The sequence below is a fragment of the Galeopterus variegatus genome, unplaced genomic scaffold (assembly GCF_000696425.1).
Source record: "Galeopterus variegatus unplaced genomic scaffold, G_variegatus-3.0.2 Scaffold9449, whole genome shotgun sequence".
NCBI lineage: Eukaryota > Metazoa > Chordata > Mammalia > Dermoptera > Cynocephalidae > Galeopterus > Galeopterus variegatus.
Window position 1 is genome coordinate 41,818 of NW_007735560.1, and position 17,680 is coordinate 59,497.

Here is a 17,680-nt window from a genome sequence, read left to right on the forward strand (position 1 = left end):
CAATAATGATGGTAATAATTGTAATCAAATGATGATGGTGATAATAACAGTGATAGTGATGATGGCGGTTATTGTGGTGGTGAAGGTGATGATGATGGTTATGATAATTGTAATAAAGAAGATGAAAATAATAATGATGGTGATGATGATAGAAATGATTAATATGATGGTGATAACCATGGTGGTGATGATGTAAAAGATGATGACAGCGATGACGATTATGTAGACAATTCTGAGAATGATGATGATGAAGATGATGATATGGTGGTAAGAATGAATATGGTGAAATAGTGAGGATGATGATCTCTTATAATGATGATGGTCACGATAAGTGCAAGTCTGATGAAGCTAATGATAATGATGAAGATAAAAATGGTTATGATTCTGCAGTGAAGATGGTCATGGTAATGGTGATGGAGATATTGTAGTTGATAATGGTAGTGATGATTATGATGACGATGGTAATAATGTAGATGATAATAGTGATAAAAAAGAAGATTTTGGAGAGGAAGATGCTTATGATGTGTGTGAAGATGATGGTAAAGATGATAATAGTGATTTCAGTGGTGATTTGAATAGTTCATGGTAAAGATGATACTAGTGATTTGAATGGTGAAGACAATGGTGATGATAAGATTAAGATGGTGATAATGATAAAACAATGATGGTGATATTCATGATGGTGATAATGTTGGAGAAGATGATAGTGATAATGAAAATGATGATAATCATTGTGATCGACATGATGGCACCAGTGATGATGATGATAATCATTATGAGGATAATGCAAATGGTAGTGAAGATGATACTGGTAAGGATGATGAAGATGATGATGCTGATAATGAAGAAAATGATGATGGTGATACGATGATGACATGGACATGATTTTGATTCTGTTGATGATGATGGAGATGAAGAGTGAAAGATGATAAAAATGATGGTAATGCTGAATAGGAAGATAATGGTGATGATGATGTGAAGAGTATAGTGGTGATGATAAAAATGATTTAATGTTAATGATAATGAAATGAGAAGGGTGTGTTTGTCATAGTGGCGATGAGGGTGATGATAGTGATAATGATGGAGATATTGTAAATGATGATGGTGATGATGATGGTAATGATGATGACAACAGTGATAACTGATAATAATGGTGAAATCGGTGATGGTGATGATAATTCTGTTGATGATGAAGGTATTGATTATGATGGTATTATCGATGAAAATGATTCTGGCAGTGATGAGAGTTATGCTAATGATGGTAATGAAGATTATAAAAATGCTATCATAAAAATGAAATTGTTGTTGGAGGTGATAATTGTGAAGATGTTGAGGATACTGCTGCTGAGAGTGATTTTGTTAATTATGGTGATAGTGATGATGGTAATGGTAATGATGGTGAACATTATATTGATGAGATAAAGGTGAAGAATGATGTTGATCATATTGATGATCAAGGTTATGATAATGGAGACAATGAAAATGATGATGGGGATGATGTTGAGAATGACAATGGTGATGGACATGGTGATAATCATGGTGATCATGATAATGCTGTTGTCCATGATTGTAATTTTATTGGTGATGATGAGGATGGTGAAGATAAAGATAATGGTGATAATGAAGATGATGAAATAATGATAGTAATTTTCATGTTGGTGATGATGATGGCCATAATGGGGAACAATATGGTGAAAGTAATGGTGATAATGATGGTAAGGATCATGATGTTGGTGATGATGATTTTGAGAATGATAAGAATCTGCTGATGTTACTGGGTGCAGGCAGATCTCAGAAGAGCTCGGTTGTGAGACTCTCCAGTGCATGCTACCCAGCTCCCAGTGCCTGCTTCATCTCTCGTGCTTCCTTGTGTCACCCCTCATGCCCCCTGGAGAAATCACTGACACTGCTGCTGCTTTCGCCACTGCTGCCACTGCCATCACACAGAAAGAAGTCAGAGACACAGCGAGATGGCCATTAATGCCATGCCCTAGAATAAAGGACATCAGTTTCTGTGTGTCCTAATGATGCCCAAGTACTGGACTCTAAGGAATCTATGTGGTTCAGGAAGTTGTAGAAATCCACCTAACAATAGCACAGAGCAATGTGAAACTGTCCCAGGAGAAAGTAAAGGAAGTAAAATAGATGCAGAGGTAAGAATGAGAATGAATCTGATAAAAGGGAGCTGGTGTTCGAAGAAGATGGACAAGAGTATGCTCAGGTACTGAAAATGTTGAGAAATGGAGTTAGAAGCAACATGTTTTTTTAAAAAGCTTTTTTGTCTGTTTTTGCACATAAATATTATTAGCAAGAATGTCCAAAACAAATATATGTCCTCATTATTATAGTAGTGAAAAATAAATTTAGAAAACACAGATATGTTCAACCTGTTCTTTAAACTCAATGAATTCCCAGCCCTCTGTCCTTTTAGGTACTCTTTAGGTGCACTTTACATAATAGTTTTATATGGAGCAATTGCAACAATATTTTTGCAGGAAAACTTTCTTATCTAGGGTTGGATAGGCAAGAATCTGTTGGAACAGAGAATATACCCTATGGTCTTTAAGAATCAAGCTTAACATGCCAACCTTAATGTTACAGTCTGCCATGTTCACTAGATTTTTTTTGTGTGTGTGATAATTTGAGATTTTCAGAAAAATTACAAAGATAATACAGAGTTTTCATTTACTCTTACCCGGTGTTCCCTATTTTTAAACTTCCACATTACCAAGGAATATTTATCAAAACTAAGAAACCAATATTGGTGCATTACTATTAACTAAACTCTTGACTTAGTCACACAATTAATCTTTTTTAAAATTTTATTTTAACATTTATTTGTACATATTTGTAAGGTACATTATGTTGTTTCAATACATGCATATACTGCAAAATGATTCAGTTAGGGTAGATAGCATAATTTTGTACCCGTTAGTCCACCACTTCCCCTCCACCCGACCCCTTCCCTACCTACCCTCTGGTAACCACTATTCTACTCTCTACTTCTATGAGAACCACTTTTTTTTTGAAAGATTAAACATGAGTGATACAATGTGGTATTTTCTTTCTGTGCCTGACTTACTTCATTTAACATGGTGGGTTGTGCACCAGGAACCATGGCCTCCCCACCCTGAGTGTTGAGTCACATCTCTGAGCTGCTGAGAGTGAGCTGAGCCCTATAAACCTGCCCTGAGCTGAAGCCTCCCCATTAATCTGGTCCTGGCTGACCATCCCACCTTACTCACCATCTGGTTGCTATTTGCCAGTCTAGTTCCCTGGTGACCTCTCTCCAGTTCCATCCATGTTCTTGAAAATAATAGGATATCTTTTTTTTTTAAATAGCTGAATAGTATTCCATTGTGTATGTATACCACAGTTTTTTAAATCCATTCATTTCTTGATTGCATTTACGTTGATTCCATCTCTTGGCATTATGAATAGTGTTGCAAAGAACATGGATGTGCAGGTGTCTTTTTGATATATTGATTTCATTTCCTTTGGATATATATCCAGTAGTGGGATAGCTGGGTTGTAAGGTAGATCAATGTTTAGTTCTCTGAGGAATTTCCACACTGTTTTCCATAACGGCTGCACGAATTTACATTCCCACCAGTAGTGTAGGAGAGTTCCCTTTTCTCTGCATCCTCGCCAGCATTTGTAATTTTTCATCTTGTTGGTAATAGCCATTCTAACTGGAGTGAGATGATTTCCCATTATGGTTTTAATTTGTATTTCCCTGATGATTAGTGATTTTGACCATTTTTTCATATGCCCATTGGCCATTTGTATGTCTTCTTTTGAGAAATGTCTGTTCAGATCCTTTGCTGATGTGTAGTTTGCAAACATTTTCTCCCATTCTGCATGTTGTCCCTTCACTTTGTTGATAATGTCCCTTGCTGTACAGCTTTTTAGTTTGATGTAGTCCTATTTGTGTAATTTTGCTTCAGTTGCCTGGGCCTTTGTAGTCTTGCTCAAAGAGTGCTGCCTACTCCCATTTCATGTAGCATTTCCCTTATGTTTTCTTCTAGTAGTTTCATAGTTTGGGGTCTTAAATTTAGGCTTTTAATTCATTTTGAGTTCATTTTTGTGTATGGTGAGACATAGGGGCCTAATTTCAATCTTCTGCATGTGGATATCCAGTTTTCCCAACAGCATTTATTGAAGAGACTGTCCTTTTCCCACTGTATATTCTTGGCACCGTTGTTGAAAATCAGTTGGCTGTAAGTGAATGGGTTTATTTCTGATCTCTCTATTCTGTCCATTGGTCAATTTGTCTATTTTTATGTCAGTACTCTGCTGTTTTGGTTACTATATCTTTATCGTATATTTTGAAGTCAGGAAGTATGATACCTCTACCTTTGTTATTTTGCTCAAGATTGCTTTAGCTATATGGGTCTTTTGTGGTTCCATACCTTTAGGATTGTTTTTTTTCTATTTCTGTGAAGATTGCCTTTGGTATTTTGATAGTGATTGCACTGAATGTGTAGATTGCTTTGGGTAATATGGACATTTTGATGATTTTAATTCTTTCAACCCATGAACATAGGATATCTTTCCATTTATTTGTGTCCTCTTCAAATTTTTCACCAATGTTTTTAGTTTTCATTGCAGAGATCTTTCACCTCCTTTGTTAAACTTATGCCTAGGTATTTCATTTTTTTAGAAGCTCTTGTGAATGGAATTACTTTCTTGATTTCTCCTTTGGCTATTTGTTATTGGTGTATAGGAAGGCTATTGAATTTTTTCTGTTGCTTTTGTATACTGTCGCTATAGTAAATTGAATTATCAGTTCTAGTAATTTCATGGTAGAGTCTTTAGGATTTTCTAAATATATGATCATATTATCTTCAAATAGGGATAGTTTGACTTTCTCCCCTCTGATTTGGATGCCCTTTATTGCTTTTTCTTGCCTTATTATACTGGCTAGAACTTCCAGTACTATGTTGAATGAGAGTGGAAATTGGGCTTCCTTTTCTTGTTTCAGATCTTAGAGGAAAATCCTCCAATTTTTATCCTTTCAGTACATTAGCTGTGGGTTTGCCATATAAGACCCTTATTATGTTGAAGCACATTCCTTCTATCCCTTATTTATTGAGTGTTTTTATCACGAAGGAGTGTTAGATTTTATCAAATTCTTTTTGGGCATCTATTTAAATGATTGTATGTTTTTTTTTTCTCCTTCATTCTGTTGATGTGATATATCACTTTTATTGATCTGTGTATGTCCAACCATCCTTGCATCCCTGGGATTAATCCCATTTAATCATTATGAATGATCTTTTTAATGTATGGTTGCATTCTGTTTGCTAATATTTTGTTGAAGATCTTTGCATCTGTGTTCATTAGAGATATTTGTCTGTAGTTTTCTTTTTTTGTTGTGTCTTCTTCCAGTTTTGGTATGACCATAATGCTCGCAAAATGAGTTTGGGAGTATTTTCTCCTTTTCAATTTTTTGGAAGAGTCTGAGAAGAGGTGTTAGTTCTTCTTTAAGTGTTTGGTAGAATTTGGCAGTGAAACCATCTGGTCCTGGGTTTTTCTTTTTTGGAAGACTTTTTATTACTGCTTCAATCTCAGTACTTGTTATTGTTCTGTTTAGGTTTTCTAGTTCTTTAGGATTCAAAGTTGTCAAGTTGTATGTGTCCAGGAATTTATCCATTTCATCTAGGATTTCATATATTTGCATACAGTTTGCTTCCATATAGTTTGTTCATAGTAGTCTCTTATGACCCTTTGTATTTCTGTGGTATCAGTTGTAATGTCTCCTTTTTTGTTTATGGTTTTATTTGAGTCTTTTTTTTCTTCAGTAGTCCAGCTAAAGGTTTATTGATTTTATCTTTTTGAAAAACCAACTCTTTGTTTCATCCATCTTTTGTATTCTTTTTTAAATCTCTAATTCATATATTTCTGTTCTGATCTTTGTTATTTGTCTCTCTCTACTGATATATGTTTGGTTTCTTCTTGTTTTTCTAGTTCCTTGATTTGTAACATTAGGTTGTTTATTTGAAGTCTTTCTCCTTTTTTGATGTAGTCATTTATTGGTACAAACTTCCCTCTTAGCACTACTTTCACTTATCCCATATGTTCTCGTTTGTTGTGTTTTCATATTCATTTGTCTCCTGGAAGTTTTAGATTTCCTTTTAGATTTCTTCTTTGACTCATTCATTGTTTAGGAGTATATTGTTTACTTTCCAGGTCTTTGTAAGATTTCTAGTGTCTCTTTTGTAGCTGATTTCTAGTTTTATTTCATTATGGTTGGTCAAGGTAGTTGATATGATTTCAATTTTTAAAAATCTGCTAAAGCTTGTTTTGTGACCTAACATGTGTTCTGTTCTAGAGAATGTTCCATGTGCTGCTGAGAAGGATGTGTATTCTGTAGCTGCTGGATGAAATGTTTTATAAATATCAGTGAGGCCCAATTGGCCTAGAGTAGAGATTAGTTCTGTGTTTTCTTGGTTAATTTTCTATCTGGATGTTCTGTCCTTTACTACAAGTGGGGTGTAAAATTCCTCAATTATTATTGTGTTGTAGTCTATCTCTCCCATTAGGTCTAATAGTAATTGGTTTATATAACTAGGTGCTCTGGAGTTGGGTATATATATTTAGAATTGTTATATCCTCTTGTTAAATTGATTCCTTTAGGGGCCGGCCCGGTGGTGCACTGGATAGTGCGCTGCTTGAGAAGTGCGGCGGCGCTCCCGCCCGAGGGTTCGGATCCCACATACAGACCAGTTCCCGCTCACTGGCTGAGCGAGGCGCGGGAGCAACACCGAGGGTTGCGATCCCGTTGCCAGTCCCTGGTCCGGTACAGGGGCAACACTGAGGGTTGCGATCCATTGCCGGACACGGAAAAAGACAAAAGAAAAAAAAATTGATTCCTTTATCATAATATAATTACCTTTCTTATCTTTTTTTAACTTTCCTTGGCTTGATGTCTATTTTATCTGATATAAGTATAGATACTCCTGCTCTTTTTTGGTTTCTGTTTACACGAAATATCATTTTCCATCCCTTCACTTTCAGTTGATGTGTGTCTTTGTAGGTAAAGTAAGTTTCTTATAGGCAGCATATTATTGACTCTCGTTTTATATCCATTGAGCCACTCTGTGTCTTTAAATTGGGGCTTTTAATCCATTTACATTTAGAATTATTACTAGCATATAGGGACTCATTATTGCCATTTTGTTAACTTTTCTTTCTGTTGTTTTGCAGATCTCTTTTTCCTTCTTTCCAGTGTTACTGTCTCCCCTTGTGGTTGAGTGGTTCTCTCTAGCAGTATATTTTGATTTCTTGCTATTTATTTTTAGTATGTCTCATAAGTTTTTGTGTTATAGTTGTCATCAGGCTTACCAAAAACTTGTTATAGTTATAATAGATTATTTTAGACTAATAACTTAACGTTGATATCTAAGAAAGAAGAAAAAAAAACAAAGCCAACTTTCTGCTTTGGACTCTTTCCCCACTTTTTGACATTGTTTTCTCAAGTTACATGTTTTAATATTGACTATCTCTTATACGGTTGTTATATTTGTTATTGTCTTGTTAGGTTTGTCCTTTAGTCTTCCTACAGAGGATGTAAGTGGGTTATTCACCACCTTATCACACTGGAGTATTCTGAGGTTGTCTTGTAGTTATTTTACTAATGAATTATGTACCTTCAAATGTTTTCTTGCTGCTCCTTCTTATTGTCTTGTTTCAGACTGAAGGACTCTCTTTAGCGTTTCTTGTAAAGCAGACCTCTTGTTTATGAATTCCCTTAGCTTTTGTTTGTCTGGGAAAGACTTTATTTCTCCTTCATATATGAAGGTTAGTTTTGCTGGATATAGAATTCTTGGCTGACAGTCTTTTCCTTCAGAACTTTGAATATATCATCCCATTCTTTTCTGGCCTATAAAATTTCTACTGAGAAATCTGCTGACAGATGTATTCAGGCTCCCCTGAATGTTATGTGTTTCTTTTCTCTTGTTGCTTTCAATATTCGTTCTTTGTCTTTGGTTTCTGATAATTTAATTATTATGTGCCTTGGGGTCTTCCTCTTTGGCTTGAATTTGAATGGTGACCTCTTAGCTTCCTGTACCTGGATGCTGTCATCTTTCTCCATGCTTGGAAAATTTTCAGTCATTATTTCCTTGAGTATACTTTCTAGGTCTCTTCCTTTTTCCTCTCCTTCAGGTATCCCAAATATGTGGATGTTATTTTGCTTGAGGGAGTCTCATAACTGATGTATTTCTATTTCATTTTTTCCTATTCTTTTTCTTTTTCTTTTTTTTTGCTTCTCTGATTGGATAATTTCATATGTTCTGTCTTTGAGCTCAGTGATTCTGTCTTCTGTTTGACCAAGTCTGCTGTTGGAGCTTTCTAATTCTTTCTCTAATTTTTCAGTTCAGATAATGTATTCTTTATTGCTAGAATTTCTGTTTTTTAATTGATTCTATTACTTTGTCAGTTTTCTCATTCAGCACCTGGATTGTTTTCCAGATATTTAATTTTCTATCTCTATTTTCTGTGACTCTCTGAAGACCTTTAAGAGGGTTATTCTGAATTCTCTGTCAGATATTTCATAAATCCACTGTTCTTTTGGGTTCTTTGCTGGTGCTTTGCTTGTTTCCTTTGTTGGTGTCATATTTCTCTGTTCTTTCCCTATCTTTGCATCTTTACATTGATACCTGGGCATTTGAGGAGATTTCTACCTCTTCCAGGTTTTATAAATGTTCTTTGGTGGTGGTAGACCTTCACTCATTAATATCAGAGGTTTGTCTCTGGTCTGTTGTATTTTCCATTTTGTGGTGGGGCCTGTGCCTAACTCCAAAATTGGGAGCGCTTCCTGTGGAGACCTGAACTTGAGCTCTGTGCTTGAGCTGAATTGTTGCTTTGATGCTCTGTGCTTCAGCTGAATTGTTGCTTCGATGCTGATTTTCTTTGATGGGGAAGGCTTTTTGTGCAGATTGGATTTTCAGTGTGGTCTTTTAATCACTTCTGGGTTTTATGAGGTCTTAAAAGATATAACTGGGATGTGTGGAAATTGTGGGCCAGGACTAAGTGTTTCTTGCAATCTGCATCCCCTGCAGTTTTATCACCCTTACTGGTATTCACTGAGTAGTGCCCATGTAGATCAGCTGCCCACACTGTGCTCCAATGTGCCCCAAGCAGGCCAGCCTTCCTCCTCTCTCGAAACTCTTCCTGTGGGGCAGACTGTGCATGAGTCCCTTGCAATGATGCACCGAGCTCTGGGTGGTTACTTTCTCTGTAGGCTGTTGCCGCTTGCTCCTATGCAGGTCGAGGGAAACCCTGCAAGTGGTCTTGCTGGCCTGGGAGCTGGTATGGTATGTTCCAAAGCCCTCTTATCCTCTACAGACTCCAAGAAGCTTCATGCAAAGGGCACTGCTGCAGCTTGGCCATCTTCCACCAGCTGCTTTGTGTGCTGCAGCTGCTCCCCACCCCACACTGCACTGGCCCAGAAGTAGCCAGGGCTTGGAACAGTCCCTGCTCCCTCTCACCATGTCTTCTCATGCTTTCACATACTCTGCAGGTCTCTTCTCCTCTTCCGCTGAGCCCCAGCGGTCTTAGGATGGCAGTCTTTCCTTTTAATAGTTGTAAATTGATCAGTTGTTAGGAGGGGGAGGAGTTATGCTGAGGATTGTCTATCCTGCCATCTGGATGACGTCACCCCCAGAAGCAATGTGTTTCTATGGTATATAGAGGTTATGTCACATCAGAGGGAAACTGAGAAAAAATGTTTGGATAAATACCACAAGCATTATGTTGGTTGGTGTCTGAGACTGCCAGGAGAACAGTGCTGATATAATTTTAAATACAATGCAGATGAAGCTACAAGCCTGAAGACATATGGTGAGCTTCTGGAGCATGCTAAAATCAGTGAAAGTGACACATTTGGTCCTGGAGATGATGACAAAATTAGTTTTGATGATGCTGCAGATGTTGATGAAGATATTGGTGGTATCTAAATTGAGCTCAAAGTTTTACATTTCTAATTTTTCAGAATCTTGCCCTACAGTTTGGATTTTGGCCGTAACCCTTAAAGAAGGTTAAAATTTCTGTAGCATGAATGCAGTTTGTTAAAGCAGGCTGATTCGTTTCTAAGATATTCATGTTTCTTTAAAAACTGGTAATGCTGAATTATCTTAAGNTCCAAAATTGGGAGCGCTTCCTGTGGAGACCTGAACTTGAGCTCTGTGCTTGAGCTGAATTGTTGCTTTGATGCCGATTCTCTTTGATAGGGAAGGCTTTTTGTGCAGATTGGATTTTCAGTGTGGTTTTTTAATCACTTCTGGGTCTTATGAGGTCTCCATTGATAAAACTGGGATGTTTGGAAATTGTGGTCCAGGACTAAGTATTTCTTGCAAACTGCATCCTCTGCAGTATTATCACCCTTACTGGTATTCACTGAGAAGTGCCCATGTAGATCAGCTGCCCACACTGCGCTCCAGTGTTCCCCCAGCAGGCCAGCCTTCCTCCTCTCTCGAAACTCTTCCTGTGGGGCAGACTGTGCATGAGTCCCTTGCACTGATGCACTGAGCTCTGGGTGGTTCCTTTCTCAGTAGGCTGTGGCCCCTTGCTGCTATACAGGTCCTGGAGAACCCTGCAAGTGGTCTTGCTTGCCTGGGAGCTGGTATGGTATGTTCCAAAGCCCTTTTCTCCTGTACAGACTCCAAGAAGCTTCATGCAAAGGGCACTGCTGCAGCTTGGCCATCTTCCACCAGCTGCTTCGCGTGCTGCAGCTTCTCCCCACCCCACTCTGCACTGGCCCAGAAGTAGCCAGGGTGTGGAACAGTCCCTACTCCCTCTCACCATGGCTTCTCATACCTTCACATACTCTGCAGGTCTCTTCTCCTCTTCCACTGAGCCCCAGCGGTCTTAGGATGGCAGTCTTTCCTTTTTAATAGTTGTAAATTGATCAGTTGTTAGGAGGGGGAGGAGTAATGCTGAGGATTGTATATCCTGCCATCTCGGTGACATCACCCCCAGAAGCAATGTGTTTCTATGGTATATAGAGGTTATGTCACATCAGAGGGAAATTGAGAAAAAGGTTTGGATAAATGCCACAAACATATTGGTTGGTGTCTGAGACTGCCAGGATAACAGTGCTGATATAATTTTAAATACAATGCAGATGAAGCTACAAGCCTGAAGACATATGGTGAACTTCTGGAGTATGCTGAAATCAATGAACGTGACACATTTGGCCCTGGAGATGATGACAAAATTAATTTTGATGACGCTGGAGATGTTGATGAAGATATTGATGATATCTAAATTGAGATCAACGTTTTACATTTCTAATTTTTCTAAACATAGTCCTACAGGTTGGATTTTGGCCTTAACCCTTAAAGAAGGTTACAATTTCTGTAGCATGAATGCAGTTTGTTAAAGCAGGCTGATTTGTCTCTAAGATATTCATGTTTCTTTAAAAACTGGTAATGCTGAATTATCTTAAGTGAAGAATTAATCCCACTTTGTTCTTTTGATGTAATAGAGCTTAAGGGTAGAAGACCACATCGGCTGTGTAAAGAAAAAGGAAAACATGCATTGTTGCCTTTGCTATTTTAATCCCTTCCAATAAGTAAATAGATGTTTTGATATCATTTGCCTTGTATGATTAAGCCATAGTTTTGACTAGCCTGTTGACTGTACAGTCTTTCTGTATATTTCAGTTACCTAGATCTTCTCTTGAGATTTTGATACAATTGAGGGAGGCAGAAATCTGCATTTGGAATAAAAAAAGGTCTGATTTTCACATTAAAGTAGCATGTGGCTATTTTTTTTTCCCCCTTTTTGTCTTTTTTACTGATCGGTAACAGGATTGCAACCCTCGCTGTCGTGCCCGCACTGGGTAACGGCAACAGGATCGCAACCCTCGGTGATGCACCGCACCGCGCTCAGCCAGTGAGCGGGAACCGGTCTCCACATGGGATCCGAACCCTCAGCGGGAGCGCCGCTGCGCTCCCAATGGCACACTCTCCAGTGCGCCACCGGGCCGGCCGAGCATGTGGCTATTTTTATAGTAATTTTGACATAATGTACATTCTTTTTGTAATCTTATTTTGCCATCATAAACATATTTTTTTAAAAGCATTTCTAAAATGTAGTTTTTAGAACCCAAGGTTCAATAGCAATTTTAGATCTGTAAGGTTAGTAGTTGCAGAAATTGAACACTAGGTGGTGCCCAGTTATCTTAACATGGGAAGTATGAATCTTGATATTGTTGACTATTTTTTTCTTATTTACTGTGCATAGGAAATTTCCCAAACAAGAAAAGATTATTCTGGTCATACGCATGTATGTAGAATATTTTTACAACAGAAAGAATATCTTAAAAGTGTTATTTTATTTTCAGAATTCATATACATGTAATGTACAATTTTGAGTGCTTTATAAACACCTAAATATGTACAAATGAAAATTTAATTTTATAACAATTTGTACTAGTTAACCTACCTGTAAGCTTGGGAAAGAGGAAGGAATAACAACTTCATTAAAAGATGGTCTCCAATTTCTGAGTGGAAAAGCTATAGCTGAGAAATATAATAAGGAAAATATTATGCTGCAGAGTATATTATACCCTTACATTTTGCTAAGGATGTATTTTATTATGTGGACAGATTTTTTTTCCTTGTATTGGGAATGTAGTTTTACCCTTCCTTATTTAATTTTTAGTTATCAACTCTAATGAAATTAGGGCTGGGCTAGGTAGACTGCATTAGCCACATTAAAATCATATGCAACTTTTTAAAATAAGAGAACTGACATATGGCTTGTAAAACTTTTATTCTATTGGTCTCCAAAGAACTTTTCAGTGATGAAAAGTAACAGAGGAATTAACTTTCACCTGGCTTCAAAAAACAAGTCAGTCTTCTCTAATCTCACTCTTACCATAATTTTCTTTCCTAGGTATGCAAACTCTAGATTCAAAATCTGAGGTCCCGGGCCGGCCCGGTGGCGCACTGCTACTGTGCGCCGCTTGGGAGCGTGGTGGCGCTCCCGCTGAGGGTTCGGATCCCACATACAGACCGGTTCCCGCTCACTGGCTGAATGAATAACAAATAAGGAAATGTAGAAGAGTAGACAAATCTCCTGTGCAGAAGAATCGCTGACCATTTATGCAGTACTCTCTACTCCTCAAGTGTGGGCTGTGTATTAGTGACGTTCTTCTAATGAGAGTACAGTGTGGATGGGGCAAAAAGGGTAACTTTCCAGTAGGGAAACCTGAAAAACACCACCTGGGGGAGGTGGTCAAATTAACATCAACAGTGGTAAGGCACTGTTGGTAGTATATGTCCTTAATACCATGCCATGAGAATAGCACTTTACCTCTGTGGTCTTCCCCTTCCCAAATTAGTAATCCCAGGCTAATCACGACGGAATCATCAGAAAAATTCCAAAAGAGAAGAGGGTCATCCTACAATATGCCTGACTAGTATGGCACTCTTCAAAACTGTCAAGATCATCACAATCAAGGAATGCCTGAGAAACTGTCACAGCCAAGAGAGGAGCCTGAGGAGGAATAATGGGTAAATGTTGTGTGAAATGCTGGGTAGAATCCTGCAACAGAAAAAGGATATTAGATAAAAATGAAGGGAAATCTGAATAATGTGTGGATTTTTGATAATAACATTATATTGGTATAGTTTTATTAGTTGTGACAATTGTGCCATACTAAGATGTTAATAACAGGGGAGATTGAGTGAGACACATGCACCCAATCTGTACTATCTTTGCAATTTTTCTGTAAAAATAAAATTATTCTATAAGGAGATTATTAAAAACAGAAAAAAGAAAATGGAGCCAACTAGATGAAGTATATGTATGAAAAACCTATAGCAAACCTTACACATATATGGGGAAAAGTTGAAAGCTTTTACTCTGAAATTGGGAATTAGACAAGGATTCCTGCCATAACCATTTCTATTCAACATTTTGGTATAATGACTATGCAGTGTTGTAACAGGAAGCAGCAGAAGAAATAAGAGGCAGGGATCAGAAATTTTTAAAAAGTCCATGATTAACAGATGATTAGACTGTGTGAAAAAATTCCAAAAGAAATGAAGTTAAACTATTCGATCAATAAAAGTGTTTATGAAGGTTGCTAAGTGTAACCTCAATATACAGAAAGTAAACTTTCTTTCTGTAGCAACAAACACTATGAAGTAATAATGGAAGTAACCAAAATGCAACTTGTAAAATATTATACAAAATATCAAATATCTAAGATTAAATATAGCCAAAGAACATTTAAAAACTTTAAAGAAAAAATATTAGAATTCTATTTAGATAAATTAATGAACACCTACAATGAATATAAAATATAACATGATCATGGATATAAAGATTTAATACTGCAAACATGTTAATTGTCCCTAAATTAATCTACAGATTGCCTGCAATCTAAATAAAAAGTACAAATGGTTTTGTGGGTGAATGTGTGTGTGTGTTCATGTTCATGTGTATGTGAAACGTGACCCAATGATTCTAACGGCTAAATTGACATTCAAAAGGCAAAGCATAGGCTCTTGAGGTAACAGAAGATAAGAGGTGACACCCTAGCAGGTGAGTAAGAATTATTAAAATGCTATAGGAATGAAGTCTGTGGTATGGGTAGAGTGATTGATAAGCAGACCAAAAGAACTAAACAGAGTACTGAATGGACCCTTGATTTATGAAAAAAGGTGCAACTGCAGAGCAATGGGGAAAGGACAGTCATTTTAATAAATCACAGTGAAACAACTGGGTCTCTAAATAGAACAGAAAATGCAACTGGAACCCTCCTGATGCTATAGAAAAGCTAATTGCAGAGGAATGAAAGACCTAGTTTTCAAATTGTTGTAAAAATGTCAGCCATACATGAAATTATGTAGAATAGTAAAGTGAACTTCATATATTTCTGTCATCTAGAGAGCTAGCAGCATGGGTCAAGTAGGGCATTGATAATGCTGGACGGGAAAGGACTGAAGGAGGCTGGGGACGCTGGTCAGGTCAGTATCAGAAAGGATGCAGATGATATGAGTGGGGGAACGAGAGGAGGTGGCAGCTCCTTCTGCCCTTTGTCTCCAACGTAGATTGTCTTGCCACCTTCATGGGCCTTTCTTTTCAAAGAGCACAATCGAGAATGTGGAGGTGGCTTGGGAGAAAGCTACATGGATCGATGATCTGTTGATTCCACCTCCCACAGCATCCAGTGCTGAAATCTGGAGCCCTGGAGCTTCAAGAAGTATGGCCTGACAGCACGATTCAGAGACTCGTGACAAGGGATGTTGGGCTGACACTCTGAACAGTCCCAGGAGGACTTTACCCCCCTGGAGGCAGTGCCAGGTTATCCACATGTGACAGGAGCGGGGTCCTACCTCCGTCCTCACCAGGATGTGAGCTCTTGATGGGAGGAAGGATTTCAGGGTTTTTGCTTCCTTCATTTTATGCTCACTTCGAGGTGTCCTGCAGATCCTGCCCTTTTGTGGGAAACCCTCTCTAGGGATCCCGACTACGGGGACTTGGAGTCCTTAACGCAGCAAAGGAAGGGGTCTCTCCTGAGGTCAGAGGTACTCTAAAGGTAGAGAGGATAGGTATCATGGGATGACCCTGAGCTAATTTCACAATGGGAGGGGGCCTCCAGGGACAGCAGTGCATGGGCTTCTTCACCAGCACATCAGCTACCACCAGTCTGGGCAGGATATGTCATGGAAGTCTTAAAGAAGACCCTTCACCATTAAAATGGGATTTGGAGTTCCTAGTTGGAAAGGCTTCAGGGCAGCAGTCAGTCTCGGAATGAGAATGGGGTCACCCAAACTGGAGCTCCAGGTAATGGGCTAAGAAGGCACTGCAGGAAGGAAGAACGACATCTTGATTATCACATCTGCCCATGGATAGTTGCTGGCCCAGATCAATGTCTGCCCCAACCTCAGCTCCACCTACTTCCCCTCAGCTCTCCTCTCTCTCTCTTTCTCTCTCTCTCTCTCTCTCTTTTACATTTACAAGTTGGATTATATTATATTTTGCTTTATTTTATTTTCAATTTTTAAATTTATTTTTAGCATATTCATTCTTACAAATTGTTATATTTCCTTATGCCCTACTTTGGCTAAGATCAAGTGTAGTGCCCTCGCTCTTGACAGGGCCCTCACGGAATTCAGGAACCTCACGATTCCACAAGTGGTTGAATTGTGGTTTTGTAAGAGATTTCACTGAATGTTTGGGTCATCTCCACATCTACCTTGCCCAGGAACAACTCAGCTGTTGTGGAGGTTGGTTTCTTCCTCAGCTTTGGCTATCAGTGTCTCGGGTGCAGTTAGCCTCTCTTGTAGCCAGAATGGGGTACACAATGTCAGCGGTGAAGGTGGAAAATCTTGGGTGTTTATTTCACCACGGTTCCTCTTTGCCTCCCCCGGCCAGATCCACAAGGAGATCTTTCTCAGTTCTTCATTTTGACAACCTATTGGGGTTTCTGGAGGTAAGGCCCACGAACTTTCCTCTAAAGCCTGCAGCCGTAGGTAGCTTATTACTCTCATAGTACCCCACACTCAACCTTCAGAAATTCATCAGGGTTACCGCTTACCCCACACTCAACCTTCAGAAATTCATCAGGGTTACCGCTTAGATATTCTTACCAGTTTATGGCTCCAGCAGGTTTTGCTCCAGATAAACAGATCTTTCCTGTGGCTCTTTGCATGCACCTGTCTCTCCACATTTTGGGTTGGTGGTTTGCCCTAAAATCTCAGTTCTCTGATGGCTGTAAGAAAAGTAGTTAATTTTTCAGTTTGTCAAGCATTTTCTTGTTGTAAGAATGGGAGTATGAACAACTGTATAGTTTTTTGGACTGCTTTAGGTATTACATATATGTTATAAGTATACATATAATATACATATAATAATATACATATTATGTATGCATATATGTATATATAAAATATCATAGACTTCTGGGCTGACCCCGTGGCTCACTCAGGTGAGTGGGACGCTGGGAGCGCAGCGACACTGGGAGCACGGAGGCCGCGGGTTCGGATCCTATATAGGGATGGCCGGTGCACTCACTGGCTGAGCACGGTGCTGGCGACACCAAGCCAAGGAATGTGATCCACTTACTGGTCACAAAAAAAAAAAAAAAAAAAAAAAAAAATCATAGTCTTCTGTTGTTGACCAGTTTACCTCCGTTCATGTCTTTTTACCTACCCTTCCCAATTTATGACTTCATTGTCTTAAATATTTCTTTTATATATATTTAAAGCCACGTCAATGTGATTATTTTTGCTTAACCTGTCAAACATAACTTAGAAAACTCAAGGGGAGAAAGAAAGTCTATTGTATTCACCCACATTTTTGCTTACTATGTTCTTTCTTCCTTCCTGATGATCCAATTCCCCATTAACCCTTTCATAATTTTTATTTTTCTGTTCAGGGAATTTCCTTTTCCTTCATCAGAAAATGTCTTGATTTCCCATTCATCCTGAAGGATGTTTTTACTACATATAGGATTCTGTGCTGACTCTTCTTTCCTTTTAGTACTTGAGAGATGTGCATTTTTCCTTTTGGCCTTCATGATTTGTTTTGAAAAAAAACCCCACTGTCAATTGAATTGCTTTCCCTCTGTATTAGTCTGTAATGTGCAAAGAAACATTTATTGCTTATAGTTTCAGAAGCTGGGAAGTCCAAAGTGCAGGGAACACTTCTGGTGAGG

At 38.4% G+C, this 17,680-nt stretch overlaps 1 protein-coding gene across 1 annotated transcript; it reads left to right on the forward strand.

Moving 5' to 3' along the window:
• Positions 1–61: 61 nt before the first annotated feature.
• Positions 62–11,271, forward strand: LOC103609304 (uncharacterized protein DDB_G0290685-like). The gene is given in 9 exon segments (XM_008593647.1): positions 62–192; positions 391–539; positions 701–811; positions 1,136–1,261; positions 1,312–1,729; positions 2,146–2,252; positions 9,671–9,732; positions 11,093–11,111; positions 11,114–11,271. Coding segments are annotated over 9 exon segments (1,281 nt in total).
• The last annotated feature ends 6,409 nt before the right edge of the window (positions 11,272–17,680 follow it).